General features: G+C 39.9%; 1 protein-coding gene across 7 annotated transcripts in view; it reads right to left on the bottom strand.

The window, feature by feature from the left end:
* Window positions 1–25260, bottom strand: part of LOC147167006 (calmodulin-binding transcription activator 1-like) — a 72489-nt gene that overhangs the window by 42366 nt on the left and 4863 nt on the right. For all 7 annotated transcript variants that reach the window (XM_086086528.1, XM_086086529.1, XM_086086530.1 and 4 more), the window contains exon 3: window positions 17828–17931. In XM_086086528.1, coding sequence (XP_085942654.1) covers window positions 17828–17931 — 104 coding nt within the window. The remainder of the gene's footprint in view (window positions 1–17827; window positions 17932–25260) is intronic.

The following is a 25260-nucleotide window of genomic DNA, read 5'->3' as shown; positions in this document are numbered from 1 at the left end:
GTCGCCAATACCAATAAAGAGTACCGATACCACTAGCACTTTGATTCATAAAATGTCCCCCAAAAAATAATGGCAATCAAAAATAAAGCCCTTTATACCATACCCAAATAACAATTTTCCTTAAAAATTCAATGAAATTGATGGTAATTTTCTATTCTTCAAATGTCTAGTTCCTGGTCGTAAAATGGCCACAAGAAAATACCGATACCTGGTATAGATACTCGCCCATCCCTAATTTTTAACACAAAGAACTAAATCAAACACAAATCCCCACCCTTAGAAAGTTTCATTACATTTGCATTAATTCAGCCAAATGGTCCTCCCCAAAAAACTAAGTGAGATGAAAATAAAGGGACATGGTAGAGCTGAGAGGGTTAAAACTAGTGAACAGTGATTGAAAATGCAGCATGTGCGCACCTCCAGTATTTAGTGTTGGTCAGTCACTGGAGGATGTAATGTGACCTTCAGCTGGGGCTCACCCCTGTCACCCGGTTGCCAGGAGTCAGGCGCATCACATTCATCAAGACACATGAATATGTACACAACCCCATGACCATGTCATAACTAATACATGCCGGGATACACAGGTCTTCAGCAACGTACACACACGAGGTCTCTGAAGAATCTACGCGGTGGCTTCTGTCCACCTAAGTGACAGGTTTATGGCGACATTGTCACTCTCTCTCCTTCTGGTCAGACCTCTTTACCTTTCGCCCGTCCTGCTGTCTTGTGTGCCTTTCATCACCCCACGGTGAAGTTTGCTGCACTGTATAGAAAGTAGCTCCAACTTTTCTAGCGGAGGCCTAAGCGCACAGGAGAGGCCGCCCCAATCTACCGAGGGAACATCAATCAAGATTCTCTTACGCACCTTCCTTCTCCTCTTCCTTCTATCTTATATTTGCATTTGAGGAGAACAACCTCCCCATCTCTCTCCGCAGTGGAGGATGAACACATCAAAGACGGCAACAGGTGTGCGGTGTCAAACACAATGCCAGGACCCCTGCTGCGCCGGAGGGCGTCTTGAATAAAGACTGTCAGACTCCTCAAAATTTCTCACTAAGTCAAGCAGGAGAGTGTGCACACAGTGAGATGCAGGTTTGAAAGTCAAAAATGATGGATGGGCGTTTGGCGGCGGGAGGCGGGGGTAAAGGGGTTTGGATGAAAAGGTCTCCAGTGGTTATGTTAACCCCTGATGTCTCATCTCAGGGTGAGTCACGCGGGCCTTCTGAGGACTGCGCTTTGCCGTTGTTATTGAGCAGGTTTGCTGGCCGATGGTTCGGGAGGATGAATGAAAAAATAGTGTGTGTCACCTCTCATTGGCATAAATACTTGTTTACAACAAGACACAAATTGGCACCCTGTCAGTCAGTCTCTCGGTTCCTCTCTCTCCTCTAACCCTTTTGCTGTGTTTCCCTTTCTATTTGTCTCTCACATCCTCACTGTGTGCTGCTGAGCGTAATACAACACTCCCCGGTTCAACCCTCTCTCATTACCATATTCTAATTACATTCGTTAAGGGGAGCATTTGGGAGTTTAATGAATACATTTGAAAGATGGGTCTCTGCTGTGATCCTTAGGTTTGTCTGCTCAACCGGCATCATATGGGCGCGTATAGATGTGTGTGGACCTGGGCTAAAGCATATGGGTGACTAAAACTGCCATAAATAAATACAAACAAAAAAACAGATTCAAAAAGTAAAAATGAATATGAAAATAAATGTGGAAATAAATACAAATATAAATATACAAATAAAACTAAATATTAAGCAATAAATATAAATGCTCTGCTCTCATTTATTTCATGATGCAGACAATGTCAGCATTAAATACGCAAGGAAATGTTAGTAGTGTAATGTAGTTCAACGCAAGGCAATCTTATCAATGTTAAATTCTATTTATATATATTGTATTGATTTTATGCCTTTTTTTATGCCAAAATTTTCTGTCTTAGTTTAGCCCTGTAAAGTGTCCTTGGGTGTCTTGAAAGGCACTAATAAATTGTATGTATGTATTATAATAATAATAGTAAAAAATATAATAATAATAATAATAATAATAATAATAATAATAATAATAATTATTATTATTATTATTATTATATTTTTATTTCCACATTTATTTTAATCTTTTTGAAAAAAAAAATTTTTATTGTATTAATTTTTACTCATTACTTTGTATTTAGTTTTTGAATTATATTTCTTATATCCTCTTTTATTTTCACATTTATTTATTTTGGCAGTTTTGAGTCTCCCACCTGCAAAAACATACAAACTGACAGCGCTCACTTGGCGATGTGTCTCTCGCTGCTCAAAAATCTATTTTGTTTGTCTCTGACAAATAAAGATTTCATGTGGTTTGTGTGTTGTGGGGGGAAAAAACTTGCCTCGCCCCCATGCTGCGGCCATGCATTTTTAATTATCCTCAGGCCTCAAAAACAAACTAGGAGAGACAAGCACCATTATACAGATATACAGTACAAGCACCTCCAGTTTATCTCCTCTTCTGCCAACAAACCGAGTGGCTCCATGCAGAGAGCAGGGCGGGTGGGGTAAAACCAATCATAAGGAAAAGCTAACATTGTAGGTTATCAAGCTAGTTCTGTTGACTGACTTGTACTCAGTGTGATGCGTCTTTGCCAAGGACAAATCCTTGCTGCAACTGAATAGAGCGTTACTATGAGCCCCCACGCTCATTCTTTCACTGCACTGAAAAATGCGATAAACCTTTCACACTTCCAATTCTGATGATTTCCAGCTTGTGGAATCGCTGTCACTTTTATACCAGCAATAACAGTTTATGATGGTAATGTTTATCACTGTCTAAATACATCATTTTTTAATCCCGGAATACTAATTTGCTCGACTTGTTGACTTTAACCGCAAATCAGGAGTCAGCAGAATCTGGGCATTGTTTGATGTTTGTTTGGATGAAAGCGGCCCCGAATGACACGTTGTAATGATCCACTGCGGACAAATGCATGCGCCGTCAGAAATGATTATTATCCTATGAACATATGCAATGCCGTAAATACTTTGGAAATGTAAGGTACACATCTGAAAGGACTCCTCTTCACTGCAAGTGCAGTATGTGCACAGTGATGATGCACTGCACAAAGTAGAGCCTGGTGTCATCACCCTCTCTTTAAGTACTGTGATTCATGCAGTGGGTGTCAAAGTGTGCTAGCTATCTTTAAACATGATGTAAGATACATGTATATAAATAAAGAATTGGGGGGTCGTGCAAAGAAAGCAACATTTCTACAGTCAGACAGGAGGGGCGCTGCATAATAGTTGCCAGTACAATGGAAACCATCCCAACCTTTTGTTTGCTTAAATCTGCTTCTTTTCATCCATTAAATTAAATTCATAGTTGTTGCACAGTTGGATAATAATTGCTCTAATTTAATGCACTTTTAGAGACTAAAAAGGAGTCTGACATCAGTTATGTCCTGCCAGGGTAACTTTCCACCTCGTAGGAATCGCAATGGAGTGTGTCTTTTAGAATTCCGCTTGCACGTTAAGAGCAGCCATTTAACACTAATATTGACGCCAGTGTTGTGTATTGGACAATGTTAAGACTTTCAAGAGACCGAGCTACCAAAACGACACTGCCAGAACATACAGCGCATATGCTGCCAACTGGCCGCGACCATATGCAGCCGTGCCACTTTATAATTGTAGTGCTTCCTTTATTTGAGCAAAACAAAGATTTTGTGGACAAAATATTTACCTGTCAAATACCAAAAAGACAGGAGTGAATCATTTCTTTGTCATTTGGCCAAGATACAAATTAGATGCTCTCATTTGGAAATGTGTTTATCAATCTCCCACCCACCTACTGCTTTATACGATACAGTCAAAATTTAAATATATGCACCACTGCTATGCAAATGCAGCGTCGGTGTCATTCGTGAAGTTCTTCTTCCTTAGAGAACAAGATGATGGATATTTTATTACAGCTGAGCTAGTCTTAGACTAATGACACTGCAGGAATACAATTCAGACTTGGTACACAGCTAATATCCAACAAGCACACACACACGCACGCACGCACACATGCACACACACACGCGCTCTGTTTAATCCCCAAGGAATCAGTGAAATTTGATTACACTGACTGTTACAAACACCCTCCATATGGGAGTAGACATTTCATACATCAGCATGAGGGAGGGGGAAGAGGGAGGACAGAGATGGGCAGACTGAGAAATATGTGATACCAAGTCGAATGGCCATTTGATGGGAGTACACTTTGGACAAATACTGTGTGTCTCCTGAGTGGAACTGTTCAGATATCGCCTGCAAAATTGAAAACGGACGCACTACACAAACACAATATTTCACCCTGCAAGTAAACATGGGAAACAATATATTAACAATCCATCTAAATATGGGCTCCATTCCTGGGATAGCGTTGGGAGAACAAGTAAGTCACGGTAGCGTAAGATACACTTTAGGCTTACTGTGTGTTTAGTGAATGGCACGGTACATATTTGGAAAACAGGGAGGTTTTCACTTTCATATTCAGCTGTCCTTCACTGTCCTTAGCGGATTCATAGCTCAGCACATTACTGAAGGTGACGGGAGCATGTGTGTGCCTCACACCACAAAAAAGCAGTACCAGTTTACAGTTGATATATACACATATATATATATATATATATATATATATATATATATATATATATATATATATATATATATATATATATATATCACGAATCATGTCACGAATCTAAAATCTGCAAATATGTGAGTAGTGTACCGATGACATCAAAACATTGATTGGATGTTGAGTAAAGCTGTAATCTTTTATTGCTTATCTACCTACGAGCTCTTTTATATTGAGTATATTTTGGACTAAGAAAAGTAGTTCCTCATGCATTTCCAATCAGCTGCGCCATGTCTGATGGTGATGTTTTATCACGTGCTGTTAAACTATGAATAATTGCCATCCATTTTCTAAAGCGCTTACAATGTTCAAGGTCACAGGGAAGCTGGAGCCTATCCCAGCTGACTTTGGGTGAAAGGAAGGGTATACACTGGACTGATCACCAGTCCTAGTAACCTAATAAGGTCAGGAGCGTTTTTTTCTTAGCTTTTTTTTTTTGTAAGTTCCACATTCATTCATTTAAAGATGCAAAAATGACTGAACATTTTGTAATAGGTGCATTTTGCTACCGTTCCTGTTTTTATTTATTTTCCATTAAAAATTAACTGGAGTTTAAGTGAGCCAAGGCACATATTTTACACAAAATAAATAAATAAATAATCTCACGGCCACACCATCAAACAAAAATGTGAAAAAGTATATAACACTGAAATAAAGATTATTCATCTCAAATTACTCTCTGATTTATTTAGTGTGAAATCTGGACCTGTTTAGTTTTGTCTATCACTATGTGTCGCAGACATAGATAGACAAACAATATTATTTGTAGTAATTAAATAATTTTTTACACCAATAAAGTGGAACTGGATCATTTGCACAGTTGTTGGAAATCGCTGATCTAACATACTGTAGATGTTTTTGGACTGAGACCAAGAGGTGAACAAAATGGCCCAAACAGACATTTAAATCGATTCCCTTCTTGTGAGACGCAGTCCTCGCCATCCGTTTCACTGCTATCGCAAATAATGGGCAATCAAAATGTAATGCTTGACTCTTGGTAGTTATCAGAGTTTGGCACTTCCGTCTCCCGTCCCTTCGTGTCATTGACCAATGCCCACCTTTCGGCAAGTGCACAATGACACAAATTCTTGAATAAACACGCGGAATGAGCACCGACTGAAGCACGTCTGTCGATCGGGGTAAGTCCCTCTCGTTCCGTGTATTTTCCCTTCACGCCATAAAGCATTCACCGAATATGTGGAAGCACTTGGCGAGAGGTGGACGGATGACGGAAGTGTCCAACTCTGGTATTTATGCAAATGGTACAAAATTGTAGCTTTTAGCTGTTTTATGATCAGGAGCTAAAAATTAAAACAATAGAAAACTCCCATTAATTTCATGCAAAACGGCAAATATTGATCTTTCTTTAAAATGATCTGTGATTGTTGTTTTAGCAAATTTACCACTTGTATCTGTCTGGGGGGGAAAAAAAAGGAGTATTGAACATCCCTATACAAAATACTGGCTAACCTAGACGTAATCCCGATTTTTTGTGGGCTCCATCTGCTGCAGTGGTTGATTTAAACTGATACCTATACAGTACACTGGTATTTTCACGATGTACACATTTCTTTGTACTTGCAGAGTCTGATGAGCAGAAAGTTATTAAAGTTGTAAAGTGCTCTGGACAAAGTTCTACCCACACGTACACACACTGAGCAGGTACTCGGACTGGGAGCACAATGATCTCACGCACACATTTGAATGCTCTATCTGTCTCTCATGAATTAAATCTAATTTACACTGGACTTAGATAATACAGAGGTTGTATGTGGGGACATTACAGATACAAAACGTATTGTATCCACTGAACAGTCTGACTTCTCATTACAGCCCACTGTGTGTGTGTGGGGGGGGGGGGGGGGGAGCTCAGAGTCTAACAGGGACCTGAATCACAAAGTTGCACACAGGTACACACAAGCCAAGCCAAGAATCCCGCACGGCACCCACACACTCGCAGTCACACATTCCCACGGTTTAATATATCTCTGTGTCTCCAGTTAACAATATTTTGTGTCAAATTAAAGCAGGCAAGATAAATAGAGGGTCTGCGCCACATGGAGAAAATAGAGCAGGAGCAGAATGTGAGGGAGGGGAGGACTTGTAAAATGGTGAATCCCAGCCCCTTGCGGACTGCAGTGAGAACACCCATCCAAACAATCTGTGAAACCCCATTAACACATTCACTGCACAGTCACATTTAAGGCTTGTGGGTTAATTACACATGCCGACAAGGAAATTGCACCGATGAATGTAATGAATCTAATTATTGTTTTTTTGCATTGCAGCTGCGTTTGGTTTCTGTTGCCAGTTGGGTCAGCGGGGCAGAGCCAATGTTTGAAGTTCGAGGGAAATAGAAAGTCAAAACAGGCATAAGCTGACGCTGGGTGTTAATTGGGCTATGTGTGACTCAGAGAGAGAGAGAGAGAGAGAGAGAGAGAGAGAGAGAGAGAGAGAGAGAGAGAGAGAGAGAGAGAGAGAGAGAGAGAGACGAAGAGAGACGAGAGCCTAGAGGACTAATTAGTGATTATAACTTGGCTCTCTCCAAACATAAAATATTTCTCAACCTAAAAGACAGACGAATGATTAAAAATAAAAGAATAGGAATCAACGTAAGGAGCTGAGAAACACACCATGGTTTTGTACATAGGCTGTGTACGTGTGTGTGTGTGTGTGTGTGTGTGTGTGTGTGTGTGTGTGTGAATTCACTTGAGCATGTGTGTTTCTGCATGTCAGTGTTTTGGCTTCTATGCCCTCTCATTAAATTGTGCTTTACACTGGTAAACGGTAACAGCAGAGTTCTCAATGTCAACTGGAGAGGTTGGCGCCATGGGCACGCTCTGGGAAACAAACACGTACACACACACACACACACACACACACACACACACATACAAGCGTACACTGACAGGAATACTATAAATCCTAGCAGTGCATGAACGGCACATCCATTTTATTCTAAAAATGAACATTTCTGTAAGTTTCCAAAAAGCACGCTGTTTTTTTTAAAAATTTTTATCTTCGCTCCGACACGGCTGACAAAATGGAGTGTGTCAGCTTCTCGCGGCCTCGTGCCAGAGTGAGTTGGACATTAGCAAGTCTCGCATCAAAGTCATAAATCAAGGACACCCTTCAAAACAGCAGAGGCCCCGAAAACTGCCTGTCTGCTCCCGGTATCATTCTGAGTTTCCATAATGGATCCGTAGCAGTTGTCCACAGTCTGCTAGCTGACATTTAATATCATCCGTCTGGTGTAAATTATTTCCGAGACATATCTCCTGCCATGTATTACCTATGTGAGGAGAATAGAACATCTCTGCGTAGACACGGGGGAACACGACGAATGTATATTTAATTCTCGGTATCGGTTTAATGGCTTACAAACAACAGTGGCGACAGAAATGAAATATTAAAGTTTTACCCTCATAGCCACACATAGACATGAGACAAGGTTTGTAAGCTCAGAGTCTAAAGTGCACAAAGGACCATGATGCGGACAAGCACTACTTTTGTCCTTCATCAGCTGTTTTTCTTTTTTATGTGTCGTACACGCTCGGCATTACAATCACACTTCTCTACCAGATGTCTCTCTTATCACTTCCGATGTACTGCGCAATCATGGACTCCATTTGTGTCACACTTGCACCATCGATCACGCCATTAGCACAAATACACACACGCGCAGTTGCCATAGCAACACACGCGGTAAATGGGGCAGTAGTCTTAAATATATATGCGTTTTTGATCTTCTCATTCAAGCAATCATGTTGGCGTCACCCATGGCGAGACACGGGATTGCTCTCACCAGTTCATCCCACGGCGGCCAGCGCATCCAGAAAACATCACAAATGTTCGACAATGAATCTTTCCTTTCAAATTATTTTCAACCGAGTAACTCCATCTTTCTCTAGAGTTTTGCAGTACGTCATTACATTTTAGAAAAACATTTTTGGGGGTGAAGATTTGCATTTATTTTTCCTCTAAAGGTGCACAAAATCAAGTCACATGATCTTGGCAAATCTCCCGAGCGTATCTTCTGAGATTTTTGTTTTAATTCTTTTTTTGCGATACCATCCAAGAGAAGAAATGTATAGGATAGATGCAGCACATGAGGTCTGCTGGCATATTTAAGTCACCAGCAGCTCATTCTGAATTTAATGAGGGTACCCACTTATGGTGTCTGCCACACCGGCAAAGAGCAGCGACAATGCTGCGGTCAAGCACGGATCGCTGCTTCCTTTTCTGCACGGAGATTGCTTCATGTGAAATGCGAGCGTGCCACATTAAATGGAATGAGAGGAAGCACTTTGATTGGCGCAGAATTGAGTTGGCTGTGTTCACACCCATAATGTTGCAAATGGCCCTTTTTCTAAATGAGCTGACGTGTGCGCGTCTGCGAAATTATGGTAAAAAAATAAAATAAAATAAAGCGCTTAGTGTAAAGATGTAATGTGTTCACTTCCTAAGCACAAGCCAGTGTGTTGTTAGCCATAATGATGAGGGCATCATTTATTGTTTTTGTTTTTTAACACCGGTATAATGGTCAACTTCCTACATGTCAATCACATGCCATAAAAAGGTGAGTTATTTGATTTTATTTACGCAATGCTCCATTTATTTTTACACGCTTAAACTGGAAGTCAAAGCAATTTTTTTTGACAAAAATATGTTCTGTGCAGCTCCACTGGTCTAAACAGGTTATTCAGATTAATAATGTGTTTGTATAATATGAATGAAGCGGTAAAATCCACCCACTTTTAACCATCGCAGGGGGCGGCTACTGCAAATAACATCACAGTTGCTCAGGGCAGGGCCAAGGTGACGGCCAATCAGGACTCAGCTTGCGAGCGTCACCTGACTAAACTCCGAAAACATGTGGGCCGTGATTGATCGTTACTTGAGCAACTTTGATGTCAGTTTCAGTTGACAGCATGTGACAAAATGGCCGCCCCCTGAGAGGGATTAAAAACAGGTGGATGTTGCTGCTTAACATGCTTAACACATTCCATAAACGCAATATTAATCACAATGCAGATTACAGAAAACAGATTATTGTGAATATGTTTTGGGGGGTTTGCCTGTATAGTTAATAGAGGTTTTAAAATGGCAACAATTGATTCTGGTATTAAAATATTAATTATTTCCTATGGGAATGAGTTGTTTTGAAATTTGAACAAATCCCATTTGAATGTGTGTTTCCACCACATTCAACTATAATTGCTTGTTTTTCCATAGCTGTAAGTAACAATGCTCCAACTAGAACTTTAAGGTGCGAAATGAGCTGCAATGATACATCAATAGCAGGACACATGCATTTATAAATATAATATAGTTAATATTTATATATACAGTATGCCCCCAAAAATATGCCTAACCTAATGAAACATGTTGGTATTATGTCAAAATAGAGTAATAAAACGTAATATTTTTGCTAGCAGCAAAGCAACTGCAAGCATTGCACATAATTCTGAACAATAACAAATGTTCGTGTTAACGGAACATGAATATGAAATAGTTTGTGGCATTGATAAAGATACTACATGAACTACATATTCATTTTAAGGTTTGATTCATGAAGTGAATAGTAGCTTTATGTTCATATCCCAAGAAAGTATTGTGTGTCAGTATTAAAAAGTTTGGCAGGCTTATTTTGAAACTTAACTCAACAACCAATTGAACAAGTGATTCCCGACGGATGAAAAAAAGCCTTTACTATCATCTGTCCACCTGAGTATGGTTTGTTATCTAAAACTAGTCTATAGTCTATTACCACGGACAGATACACATACACCCCCAATCTATTATTGAACAAAAGGCTCACGCCTCCACTCAGCCCTTTGGGGAGGAATCCATCCCTCCATCCCAGAATAATTTCACACATCAGTAGATACACAAAAGAGAGAGAGGGAGGGAGGGAGGGGAGGGAAGAGAAGGAGGAGAGGGAAAGGACAGAGAGCAGAAGGAGGAGTGGACGGAGTCAAAATGAACGTGGGTTTCAGCTCAGTGCTTGTGGGAGGCCAAGGTGTCAGGGGGAGCCATGCGTGACAAAACAGAGATCAGAGGATCATATGGCATCGCGCAAAGAAACAAATGCGCGCGCGCGCACAGATACCTCAGACACTTTGTGAAGCGTACGCACGCCAAGGAAAAGGTGAGAATAAGGACATATCGGGTGATTGCATGACTCGGGCGCAGCTATATCAGAGGCATGCGATCCGAATGGTAATCTCTTTTTCTTACACACACGTGCTCGCACAGGAACCGGGGAAATCATATTCCACTCCACTGTGGAGTCATTAATAAAGAGCATGTAGATCTCCACCAAAACAGTAGGTGATGACATACCATACAAATCATCTTCTATGCTGCATCGGCATACATACGCCGCATTAGTAATGTGCACAATTTTGACACAATGCATCACCAAACCTCACGAGCAGCATCTGTTCGGGAGGATTTGTTGTTGGATCGGTCAAGACTCGTGCGGGACACACTCAATGGCCACTTTATTAGGTACACCTGCAAAATCCATCCATTCATTTGTAATGACGCTTTTCTTCCTTCGTGTCAAACTGCGGGTGATCTGAAGCATATCCATGCTGACTTTGGGCGGGAGGGGTAAACCCTGGATTGGTTGCCGATCAATCGCAGGGCACTTAGAGACAAATAATTCAAACTCCTGTTCATACTTACAGATCATTTTGAGCACAGGCCCACCAGTCAGCTAATCGTGGCACCTGGGCTGTGTTTCCTCTACTGTGATTTAATTTGGTCAGCATGCATATAACTGGACTTTTTTCCATGCAAATGATACACAACAGCCTGTAGAAAAGGCCCAATACATTATTTTTTAGGGACAGTTCTGTTCATTATAATTTAGGTGAATCATTTATCAACTTTGTGTTCATTTGTATATTTGTCATTCAAGCAATTCACACGACTTGTGTAAGTAGAGGATGCGACTCACTAAGTAGCATGTGCATACATGCAAATATACTGTCAGCGCCTTGCTAGCTTGAGTCATTACAAATTGCAGCAGAACGCATTATTAAAGTTTTAAAATATGATTTTAATGAGTGAAAGTTACCGTGCACCGATCGCTAAGTCAACTGCAATCCGCCAACCGATGTGGTGTGTTTTGTCTTTCAGAACATAAGCAGATACAGAATGTCATATAGTGTCAATTTTGCTAACTTGAAAAGAGACCAAAATACTCCGATATTTTGGTTCACCAATCTGTTTGGTTATGCTTTTTCCCTTAGAAAACACACACACACAAAGAGAGAAAAAATGTATTCTAAGAACCGGCGTAAAGCAGAAAAACACACATATCTGTGTGTGCGAATATATTACCTTCTTTTCTCTAAGTCTGCCCTCAAGTGGTGTTCTGGCCGACACACTGATGCGATGACAACCTCACTTACCTGAACTAGCAACAGAAGAGAATATCTCCACTACACAGACTGTTACTGGGTCACTCAGAGCTGACTGCTGCAAGTGCAATTTTTAAATTTCACACATTGACACTTTGGGAGGGATAGGAGCCTAGATTGCACGAAAATGACATGTTCCAAGTTCGCTTTAAAAAAAAAAAACACTGGCATGCACTTGGCGTGTGAAGTCCCTGAATAACAGGCAAGATATGCATTTTCACTACGTTCTTTGTGTTAATATTCAAAATGAAAAGTGTTCTTTTGACCCAATCCATTTATATTTACTTAGGATTCGTGACAGGGGTCATGCCTGTTTTATTTTATTGCAATTTTAATTATTCAAGTATTTATTTTAATGTTAAAATGAAGATGACATTTATTTTTGGTGACATTTTTTTCAATGCAAAGGACATTTTTGTTACATTATTATCATATGCCAATAAATAGCCATTTCCCTCATTGAGTAAAATTAGTGACCCTTTAAGATTTGCATTTGAGTACCCCTGATTTAGAGTCTTAACCCAACAAATCCCCAACCCCGGGAGAACATGCAAACTAGACGCAGCCTGAGCTGAGATTTGAACTTGGGACCTAATCCACTGTGATGCAGATGTGCTCACCACTAGATCACCATCATGCTCTCCTGTGAGCTCTATCCATCCCTTTATTAGAAGTCCACGGTTATCCTGGACGCTCAAAGGTGAGCTGGAGCCTATTCCAACTGGCTGCAGGGCAAAAGGCAAACTACACAATGGAGTAGTAGCCACTAACCAGTCAGTCAGAGACCATTCACATTCACCACATCACTGAGTGGGAACTGAACCCTACACCATCAATTACAATACATCCTGAAAAATGGGATATAAATATTATGCAACAATAAATAATGTTGAATGAATTAATAGATTTTTGACTGGCTGTCAATCAAAACTGAACACTGTTATCTTTGGTAAACCAGAAAAGCGTCTCATTGGCAATCCTTTGCAACCGAATGCTGGAGAGCCTCGTGTAGTAGATGATGCAGATATTATGTTAGTTCTAGCAAATCTGTTTTTGTTGCAGTAGATACAACATAATCTCGGCTCAATCATCCAGAGCTGTGCACAGGTGAGGTGAACACATGCTGAAACATTCACAACAGTGCATACATCAAGAGCAATCGTAGCTCATGCAGCTAACCCAATGAAAGCACCAAGTGCGAGAAGCAGAAGACACAATGGTGTCTTTAAATATGCAGCAAACTTTGCCTGGTTGGAAGAAGAGCTTTGAAGGAATTCACTGAGGGACACCGAACCTCCCCCTGAACTGAGCCTGTGCCTCCTCAGCAGAGAGAGAGAGAGAGAGAGAGAGAGAGAGAGAGAGAGAGAGAGAGAGAGAGAGAGAGAGAGAGAGAGAGAGAGAGAGAGAGAGAGAGAGAGAGAGAGAGAGAGCAGAATGAGAGGCAATGAGAGATGTTGATAGAGAAGAGGGTGACGCAGGAGTGTAAATTCTCTGCTGTACACAACCGACTTCCTCAAAAATACACCTGTCTCACTCCAATCCCATGACAGAATAATTCCACCCCCTTCAGGCAATGCAATTGTTTTGATGTGATGTTATCACTAGCCTTGTCTTCGATTACTTTGTGTTGTGCTGCACAGCTTTTATTCCCACCATATGGCCATCATGTTGGCACAGCATCATGTGTCATCAATCCAAAATACGTCATACGCTACCCCATTGGCTGCTTGCAACCCGTTACTAGAGCAGAAAAATAACTGAATGTCAATAATAACACAATGCCCGGCATTGCCAAGTGTTTATTAATATCATTGCATTTAAATAAGAACGGCCCTCATTGTTATGATTCCAAACCTGCCTCGTCTTGCTGACATTTTTCCTGACGTGGCCCAGTCACAAGATGAATTTTGTAATTGGCTTCTGTCCCACGCGTATTCCCAAAAATGTCAGGCCCCTAACGAAGAGGACTCAATTGTGAGTTGGGTATAAATGGGAGAGGATGCTCTGGTTGGAGCTGCTTTAACTAACCAGTAGTGCTCATGTGGTTGCTCAAACACACACGCACACACAAACCCACACGCACAGCCTGTTCACGTGAGCCCACTGTTCATTCGGCGTTGTTGCTTAACTCACAGTATGACCTTCATTGAGATGGATTGCATGAGAAATGTAATGACTTTCCTCAGAGAAAAACCACAAGCTAAATCAGCTTTGCATTGCATAATAATGCTGGACTTGGTAATCAATAACACAAACACACAAACACTCATCCATAATGGAGTGCTCAGCCGGCACATGGAGAAAATGTCCCGACAGAGGCCAACCGCATCGCCATGTATGTCGCAATCTGCCAGTGCCGAGCAGTGCAATGCATACACAAGAACTGCTGGTGATGCATGATATCCGTTTCAGCTACACTTTCCTTGCTAACAGCTAACATCTGTCGCAAAATGCACATTTCTGAATCGGTGGTTATTAACATGGGTTCGATCAAACCCCAGGGCGAGTGGGTCTCAGGGGTCAAGACACACTTTGTGATGAAACACTCTGCTTGGCCATCATTGGCTATCTGTGCTGCAGGGAATTTGGCGTACGCAGTAGTCGACTTGTGGCTATTGTGATGGTACGTCGTGTGATTTATTTATTATTGTAATCTCTTCATACTAACTATGTTGAGCAAAAAAAGAAAGTGGTCAGACGAATATGTGCAATATGAATTTGCATGTATAATGTATAATGGGACGGATGGTGTTCCACAGGGTTTAATTCTGAGGCCTCTGCTGTTTTTATTGTACAACACTTTCTGAATTCAAGGTGAAGAGAGCCAGCGTTTATGAAAAGGCAACTCTCCCTGTTCATTTTGTTCACCAGTATACCCTATACCTTGAATGGGGGGTATTTTATTTTTCATTAAAGAAGGATTCGATGAATGTGCACAGGAAAATGGTTCAGAAGCTCCAACAAGGTTAAGAATCACTGCATTAGACACTTTCCTTAGCTAACAGCTACATTCTGTCGCAAAATGCATTTTAAGATTGTATTAAATGGTGATGTCGGGTGTAACGTGACACGAGGCTGGAAAAAGTACACGGCACTTAATAAAAGAGCAAAACTTAGAACAAAACTTTATTATTAGGAGAACAGTATAGGTGGTCAAGGCTTGCCCATGTGGGGAAGGGAAATGGCTCTGTAGGCGTTCTTGATATTTGTGTATATTAAGTCGAGTATATTATTGCCCCCTGGTGTAAATTTCAAATGCTGATAGAATCCATGGATGCATAATGAGAACTGGAATTAGCATCAGAGAAGGCGCCCCAGTCATTCTAGTGAAAGTTGCATAAGAGAAGTGGCACAGGAAGCAAAAAAGTTTTCTGGTATAAAGCCACCCCATGTTCTATAATTGGACAACCCATTAGGGCTGCATATGAGATTTCCTTTTAGCCTACTTCTTCCTTTCAGTAGACAAGGTATGATAAAATTATAGTTGATTGATTAACTGATTATGAAGTATTTTGATTAATCATGCTTTATTTGAGGAAAATTGAATGCTCTACTTGTCCAACATCCAAACATCTTCATTTGAATAAATGCATCATTAAGACATGTTGCATGACATAATGTAGAGAAGAAGTTTTGGGCTTATTGGGAAAACCCCAAAATCTAGTTTGTATCGGCATATTTCACTGATATAGGATCTGGGGGAGCGCTGTCCGGTTTACTCTACTAAGAATTCACACATTTGTAGCTGACTAATGAGGTGTGAAAAAAATAACTCATGATGATCAAATCGTCAAGGTGCCTGGTCACTGTTTTTGTTGTTTAGTCATCACACAGAGCTTTTTAGTGTTCAGTCTTCCTTTTGTTTTGTCGGCAGCAATACACACAGTATCTATGCCACCGTTTACACACAAGGCAAAAAAAGGGGCCCAAAATAGAATGCGCTTAACAGCGTCTATTGGTTGCCTAGTAACAATGTTGAGATAACGTTTTTTTTTCTTCTTCTACTGACCCATGGTTCATTCTATCTGCAGGATAAAAAAGCCATGGATGAAAATTGGCACTGCGCATCTTGGCTCAGCTCTACACGTCTCGGTTTGGGGAGGTTGGAGTCAGAACGAGACACACTAACGTCAACGAAGGAGAACCAGGGTATTCTATGTTTACTTCCCGGCATGTAGGTGAGAAGACAAAAATCATTCAAGCACAGGATGAGAGCGGCAAGAAAACTGTCTGCTGCAACAAAGTGGTGAGTGTGGAGTATCACACCTAGCACAGTGACAGGGTCTGCCAACATTAGCAGCCATCCATCCATTTTCTATAGCGCTTGTCCTCATTAGGGTCGCAGATGAGCTGGAGCCTAACCAAGCTGACTGGGTGAGGGGCAGGGTACACCCTGGACTGGTTACCAGCCAATCGCAGGGCACATATAGACAAAATTCACGTTCACACACCCACTAACATGCATGTATTTGAAATGTGGCAAGAAGCCAGAGTACCTGGAGAAACATAACACATTTTCTTTTGGTTGTGGATCTCAAACATTTGACACCAAGGCCCCTATTTTTCAGAATCTGTCTGCCTTATTTTTAATCAAATCCACCAAAATCGCATATAGCCACAACTTAGACCTGCTTTTATGCGGTCTAAATTCTAGCCTACTTTTTCCTCACCAAATTATCAGGTGCATCGGGGCGTGTAATAGCAAAACCCCTTTTTCTGCCGTAACGCCCAGAAAAGCACAGCACGGTCTGTGCGATGCCCAAACATGGTAAACTAGACTTTCCCTGGCACAAAAATGAAGATGTGCCAGTTTCAACGCCGAGCAAAAATAGAGCCTCCAGTATCACCTAAAAATACTTGGCTCTCCAAGTACCATTATCATGAACAACATTAAAATAGAGGGGTATAGCATGAAGTCTGTGTTTTATACCTAAAAAGTATATTTAATATCATAGTAAACGACTAACATTTTCCATTTTTAGTTTGAACTCTGTAGCCTACTTAAATATCTAAAAATAAAAAACACAGTACTTAAAATAATGATTTAACAAAAATTCCATGCACATTTTATATGGCAAAAAAGTTAAACAAAAAGTGTCTCTAAATAAATGTTTGAAAATAAACATTGAATGCAAATGTATTGTACTTGAAAGGTAAATAAAAAGTATTTTGCTGGATAAAAACAAAACAAAAACAAACAAAAACACACGCACACACACATTTAAGCCACTGTAACATTATGCAGTTTAAACATGTAATTCAGTGACTCTTCACGTTCCAATAGAGGGAGCATACAACACTTTGAGAATGATCTGGACCAATTAGTGCAGCTAAAAATACTACCTGGTTTTGTCAATGGAAAATCATCAACAGTGAGTAGAACCATGCCAAGCCGAGCAGGTAATGTGCAAGCGGAATTAAGAGTCGTACTCAAAAGCCTCTGTGTTCTATCTACAGTATCGCTCAACCCTGTTGGGATTACACAGCTACATCATATGCCAAAATCAGTGCCATTTTAGTGCTGAGCTTGGGTTTGTGTGTTTATTTTCTTCCCTCGTGTCACAGTTTTAGGTTTATATAATGGAAAAACTACCCTCATGTTTGTTTACCTCCCCTTCATCCAGCCCTCATGGTGACTTCAGCCACAAATGAGTCACCAGCCAAAACACTGAGTTCATCTCACTGTCACGCATATTTCCCTCTCGAGTGTGTCACATTCTCACCTCGTTAGTGTTCCAACGATGGCGCTCTTTGGGCAGAGAGGAACATTTGGGCAGACACTCTAGTAGCTTCTTAGGAAGGTAGATTTTCAACTGGCCTGGCTCACCTGTAGCGAGGGGAGAGCAAGATGAAGGTAAAGTAATGAACGGTTAAGAATTAAAGGAGAAGGCAAATGCACAACATTTATCCAGATGTCTGAAGGGAGGAGAATGTAAACTGGCTTTCAAAGTGTTCGATCCGCTGGATGTGTTTGCTTCGAAGCATATCATTTCTGGTTATCGATGCCGACATGTTTCTCTGACAGCTGCACATTGCAAAAGGATGTCAACGTCTATCTATCCATCCATCCATTTTTTGTCCTCGTTAAGTCGCAAGGGAGTCACACCTATGGACAATTTAGAGTCCTTTTCGTTGTGGTTTACAGTAAAAAGGTAGTAAATGATGGAACTGGATTTTTGCTTCTTTTTTTTTTACCATTTGACTTCTGACCTTGTTCAATGCTCAAAATAAGCTAAACTAATAACACTAGGGAACAATTTGAAAACAAAAACATTAGATTTTTATGTTAATTAATACTAAAATTGGAACTCTAATTCCAAATTAGCAGTCTTTTTTTTTTAGCAAGTCGTTTTTTCTCAACGGCTTACCCCCCAGCTAAGCAAAGTTCCACTGACTAGCTGTAGTAAGACTGTAGTAAGAAATTCATATTTTTTAAGAAAACAAGGATCTTATACCTAAAAAAATTGACACAGTAAACCCCCCTCCCCCCAACCTCTCCCCTCGGTCTACAGAAATGTATTTGTGATAGTAGAAAGGTCTGTCCACCCATTCCTCCCTGCATGTTGTTGGAATATGAGACGAGTCGTCAGGATTTGTATTTAAAAAGGAGAACCAAAAATCAAAATATGCAGACATCCTTCAAATACATTTTCTTTTGATTTATTCAAGAAAAGTAAATATTGCAGATTAGTGTTAAAAAAATGTTAGGTTGCATAAAACAACAGCCAACTCAAGCAATTTTTCAGCATAATTGTAAATGTTAAAAAATCTGAAGGGCATAACAAGCTGATTTTGCTAAAATAAGTTAATCCATTATAATACTCGAAAAAAAATTGTTTTTTTTATGAGTAAGACAAATTACAAAAGGTTAGCTAGAACCAATGAAGACAAAATATCTCTGATGAGGATACTCTTTGGGTTAATCCTATGAAACCTTATAACACTGTAGGAGAATGCACACATCTTGCAGTGCACACTAGAATGTCCACCATTTTAGTTTTCATTTAGACGTTTATTGATGCATTGCTAATTGTATAGGCATGGTATCAAGTCCAAGCATAAAAATGCACATAGGGAGTGGCAGAATACTTCACTTTGGACTCTAAATGGAGCTATACACATAAAATCCCAGGCCCACATCGATACAGATTTGGTTCCAGAGGAACGCTATTATCATACATTATGAGTTCATTTGGTTGCAAACAATCGTGTACAATTGCTTGGGTGTCTCTCACTCTCTTTTATAGCAACGCTGCTTTACAGTATATTTTGGGTCATGAGGGGAGACTTTGTGATTGTCTTCTAAGGGAATAAGCGAACAAATTAGGCTCTTCTAGTGAAATGAAATCAGTTACATTTAATGGTGATGATGATGATGATGATGATGATGATGACAACCCCCATAAATTAAATAAATAAACACCTAAAAGGCACTAGTCAAGTATTGACAGCACCCCCAAAACCTTGCATTGGCTTAATCGCCATATTGCAGCACACTGTGTCCTGGCGCTGTGCCACATGTTCTCTTGACTGTCCAAAATATATTCTTAAAAGTGAATATGGGCACGGCAATTCTACTCACAGTGGAATGGATAATGCAGTGGAACCTCCAAACGCGCAAGGGTTGTACAATTAAAAATTTGACCCATCATTTAGATAGAAATATACCTCAGAAGATGTACAAGATCTGATGTCCAGGCCACCTCAGTACAATGTGTCTATCAAAACAATAAGAAGCAATAATAATTATAGCATCTGGCTAAAGTTTGGGAAGCAGAAGAGATGCCAGTTTCCTAAATATTATGCAAGTAAACAAATACCACGAAGGAGGCACAAAACGCAAGAGGTGAAGAAGAATTAGATTTTTCAGCATGCCATTACCTGAAGCATACATTAAAATGAATCAATCTGAGCATTGACCTAAATCCATTTGGACAAAATGTTGGCTGGGGGTTGTGTACAAGAGAGGCCCTTGCAAATTCAACCACTTTGAAGCACATTTGGGCAAATATTGCCTCGTCAAGCTGTTCCATGCGGACAGACTCATTTTCAAAGAAGACTAAACACTGTAATAAAACCCATTGGTGCTTTATTTTAGTCAATTTTTATTTACATTACAAAAACCTTTTTTACAAGAGGGAAGTTTTATATCCGCATTAAAACAACCTGCTCTTGTAAACTCAACAGGACAAAAATTTAGTGAACTGTGTAAGAGTAACGGTAACAGGTGCAGTGTTTCCCACAGATTTGAAATGTACTAGGGTGGGTGGACTCCGGCGGAGTGGATGGGAGGGTTGTTGGACGGGAGGTGGGTCTCAGTCCAAGTGAGTGACGGCAAACTAACGTTACATGCAGTATATTCTGTCGCAACACTTTTTTTTCTTCTTTTTAAATATATTTTTAATAAAAAAAAATTCCAGAAAACTTCTTGGGTGGTGGCCAATTTACTTGGGGGGCCCGCCCAAGTATTAACATGGTGTGGGAAACACCGTTACACACTTTGTAAGTTATTCTAACAAGGGATGTTCGATACTACTATTTTCCAGACCGATACCCCATATGAGTATTCAACTCTTGAGTTGTCACGTTACTGATACCAAGAAGAACCGGTACCACTTGTACTTTTAATACGTAACATTTTTTAAATACATAAATAAGACCTATATATACCAATATTGAATTGTTTCCTTAAAAGTGCTTTTTTATTTTTTGCCTCATTTTTTTCATGAAATGCACATTTTATATAAAACACACAACAACATTGTTTTAAATAAATAAATACACTTCTAATGGGTATCTGTCAGACATGTTATCATAGGCCGGCACTGATATCTGCCGCTGTTGTGAGTACCCGATACCTTGAAATAAGACATGGTATTGGCACGATAAGTCAATTCTGAGTAAATTTTACTCTATTTAGAGTGGGACCAAATAGAGTAGGCTCATATTTACACTTGGAAGAGAGTAAAATAAAGAATTGGGGGAAACAATACAAATAAAAGTCACTCAAGGGTTGAGGAACAAACTTACAACCTTCAGCTTGGGAGACTGCCACACTACCACCTGAGCTATGCCCTTCCTACTGTTATCTTATCTTCGATGGGTTTGGGCTCTCGGAGTTAGGAAGATTTCAGCTGACTTGAGTGATATACTAACACACAGCATGACTTGCGTGGCTCAGGTAGTAGATCCGCTCTTTCCTCAACCCTTGAGTGAATTAATTTTTTTTCAATTCTTTATTTTACTTTCTTCCAAGTGTCAATATTACTCTAAAACTGAGTCTATTTGGTCCCACTCTAAATAGAGTCAAATTTACTCTACAGAATTTACTATGTACCTGGTATCGGGATTCACCCATCCCTAGTTTTAACCAAAAGGTATTGATCACCATCAAGCCAATAAGTGCTGATAAGATATAAAAAAAATTGTGTGTTGTTCATGGCATCTATTGATGTAATAAATCATACATTGATAGCAGCAGAGAAGATTTATTTTTTAAGTGGAACAATCTTAGAAAAGTTTCCTGTATATCCACCCATCCATCTATTTTGATTGTTTTCCGGGGATGGGTCATGAAGGACTGTGGGAATAAGCGGGAGCAACATCAAACCCAGAACCTTCTTCCTGTGAGATGACGAGCAAAAAATATCAATATAAGTTATTTGTTGCCCTTTTTGGGAGATCCATAAGCGCACAACCACTAATCATAGTCGATGTTGACACCAAACCCTCCGCTGCAAAGGGCAGGTTGTCAAAACAGAGGTGCAATGAAATAGTGAGAAGACGAAGGACAAAAAAAAAAAAAAAAAATCCCTCGGCGCATCAGAAAAATATCAATTGGCCACTTCAAAATGTCCTCTCAAAGATAGAGCCCCTGTCTATGCGCAAGTGTATCTGTGTCCATTCGTGAGCGTGTACCCAACAGATATGCTGCTTGGAATCAAAGAGAGCGTGCACTCAAAGGTTATTGATAAGCATTTGAGTGGAGGGCGTCCATTCATGACTCCCCTGGGAAGGTAGGAATTATATAGTCTACCTGAGGGCAGACGACAGAACAGAGGAGAAGAGGAGGGAGGGTCAGAGTAGAGGGTGCCAATGAGAAGCAGAAAAGAAACTTAGCAGGGGAGAGAAATATTTACACCGGCGCAATTTTTGCAAGGACAAGAGGTGGAGCAACACAAAGACGCACAGGAAGATGTTGTAAGTGCTGCTCTAGGGCAGGAGGGAGGTCTTGTCTTGTATGTGCGTTGTTCTTGGGAGGAAGTGTGCTCAAGCACGTATGCTGCCCCTAATCAATTATGCATTTATTAATAGAAGGCCTGAGAAGACAGAATTTCAAACAGCTGAACGGTGCCGCAGCTTAGTTAAACAGCTGAATGGTGCAGCTTAGTTAAAGCCTAATTTCTTTTTTAGCAGCGCTTCAGCCTCTCTGCCATGAATGCCAATCAGCGTTTAAACCCCACCTCTCCTGGCTATAACCCCCCCCCCCCCAGTCCCCTCCCCCTGCTGTTCTGAAGAATTCTCATCAGAGCCTTGCCTTTGAAATGTACCAGAACCACCACATCAAACAAAGCCATTCTGCACACAAACACACCCACGCGCGCACGCATGCAAACACACACGGTGCTTGCCAATCAAGGCACACACATCACAGTATTTGTCCCACAGCCATTTCCCCCCCCCCCCCCTCCACCGGTGACCTTGGTGCTGAAATCCCTTTCAAAGCGCACCTTCATGGACACGATCGCCATATTAACCCATCCTCCTGATACCTCTCCCTTCTCAACAGAGGGCCAACGTTACAGATGAGCTTTAACACCCTAAAGAGTTGTGTTATTTCTCACAATGCATCCCTGTTTGAAAATAGTCAGCCTGGGTACTGTGCGTAATCGCCTTCCATCTGTTCCAAACGATCCTCAGTGGAGCTGTACTATGGTGGGACATGTGGCAAGAAAAAAAAACTTTAGTTCTCTGAAGTTTTTGGCTACCCAGGGAAATTGTCTGTCCCAGGACGCTATGAACAGGCTTCTAAATATAGAAATATCGTGTTGTTTGGAGATAAACCAAAAGGTTCCGGAAAAACATCTTGAAGTTCAAACCGTCATCGTGGATTACGTCACGCAAAACGTCAGCAAATCTTGTGCTTGTTTTGCTTTTGCATTTTTGCGTTTTTTTTGTGATGCCACCACAAAATGGTATAACCAGAAATGCAAGTATTGCAACCCCCTGTCCCCTCGACATCCATATAGTGAATATAAAAAGTATACACACCCCTAATCACATGCCAGGTTTTTGTGAAGAAAAAAAATGAGACCAAGACAAATCATTTCAAAGCATTTTATGCCACTAATCTATAATTTGTACAACTCAATTAGAAAAAAATATATATTTTAAATGGAGGGGATAATAATGAAAAACAATCACGATTAATTTGGTAACAACTGAAATCACGATTATTCACATGATCATTAATTTTTGGGGTTAAAAAACAAGAAAATGTAAAAAATATTAAGACAAATAAAATTCTTTGAAACACTATAATTACATAAGTTTCATTTAGAACAAAGTAAATTTATCAAATTTGTTATTTTAAAATTCAAAAAAGTATAGTTTTCTTATACATTTTTACTTGTTATAAACTTATACATTGCCAAAGAATTGTTGTAACATTTAAAAAACAAACAATTTCAATAGATCTCTCAAGTGCAAATTTTGAAGTATGCTCAATATAGTATAAGACATTGTAAAATTAATACTATTTTAAGATTGTTGACAAAAGTAATTAAATACTTAAGATGGTTAAAAAGATTCAAGGTTAAAAAGATTGTTGCCGGTGGGTGCAGACACACTATGAAACACTTCTTGCACTTTATACGTCCCTGCTCTTCCTCTTCCACGGCAAACCCCAATTTTTCCCAAATAAGCGTTTTCGACTGGACTTGCCTGTTTCCGAGTCGTTCCTGTGACGGGTTTTTCGCCATTTTCAGGTCTGTTAGCAAAAATTTGGAGTAAGAGCGCAGCCAGCGTAATGTGCAATATGGCTTGCAGGGTGCCGGCTAGCTAGCTAGCTTTGAATGGGGGGGGGGGGGGGGGGAACTCGTGTGTGCATGCCTCAAAACAACTCAAAATTGTTATTAGTAAAAATAAAAAATAAACTCTTTAGGATTTGGCTAATTGTGTAATCGTGCAGTGTAATTCAGTTTTGATTAATTGCACAGCTCTAAGGGGAGTAAAACTAAACGATTGAAATTATGTGTTGCACCTCATAAGTGGGATATGACCGTTCAGAATTAACGGATCACATTCAAACTCATGTTAAATCATCAGTCGGCACACCTGCCACTACTGAAAGTGCCTCTTCTAAGTCCACTCACTGTATTCAAGTTTGCTTTTTCTAACATGTTTTACTTTATTTCTAGCATGACGGTTTTTTAATTTGAACAATTCATTATTCCCTCAATTTTGTCTAGTCTACTGCACAGCAAGCACATTTGTCAACATGCATATGCGATTTTGTTACGGCCCGATGAAACAAAGGGATGAATATTTTTGATCAAAATTCTAAAAGGTATGTTTGGCACAAACACAACTCTGCTTATCACCAAAAGAATATCATACCTACTTTGAATCAGGGTGGTTGGATAATCATGTTTTAAGCATTTTTGGAACTTAGTAAACTGAATAGAACTATGAGCAGTTTAACATAGCAGTAAGTGTTAGCACACATTTAAAAAATGGCAGAAATAACCAAATAGAACAGTTGAATTTTGTGTGGATATAATCAGAGGCACATTCAATGGCGGCATTTTTGGCTCTAACATGAGTTTGAATGTGATTGGTTGATTCTGAACAGAGCCAAATCCCAGTTATAAGACAGTGGGCACATGTGCTTATTTTTACTTCACCTCTCAAAAAGATAAAAAGGAATTCAATTGAGTCATACAAGTTAATGGACAATTAATGGTGGAATAAGTTTTGACCTAATTTTGTTATATTACAAAAACCAAAAGCGAGTAGATTGTTGAGTATATCTCTCAGGTGTCTTAAAATGCTAAGTAGTTTTAATTTATTTTAGTTAGATTTGGTTGTATTACACGGTGCTCTCTACTTGCATGACATGTATGAATGTTAAAACGTTACTTAAAAAAAATATCTC

The sequence above is a fragment of the Leptonotus elevatus genome, chromosome 10 (genome assembly GCF_054856555.1).
Source record: "Leptonotus elevatus isolate MCC_2025b chromosome 10, RoL_Lele_1.0, whole genome shotgun sequence".
Lineage (NCBI taxonomy): Eukaryota > Metazoa > Chordata > Actinopteri > Syngnathiformes > Syngnathidae > Leptonotus > Leptonotus elevatus.
Note: the sequence above shows the minus strand (reverse complement) of the source record. Positions and strands in the feature narration are given on the sequence as shown.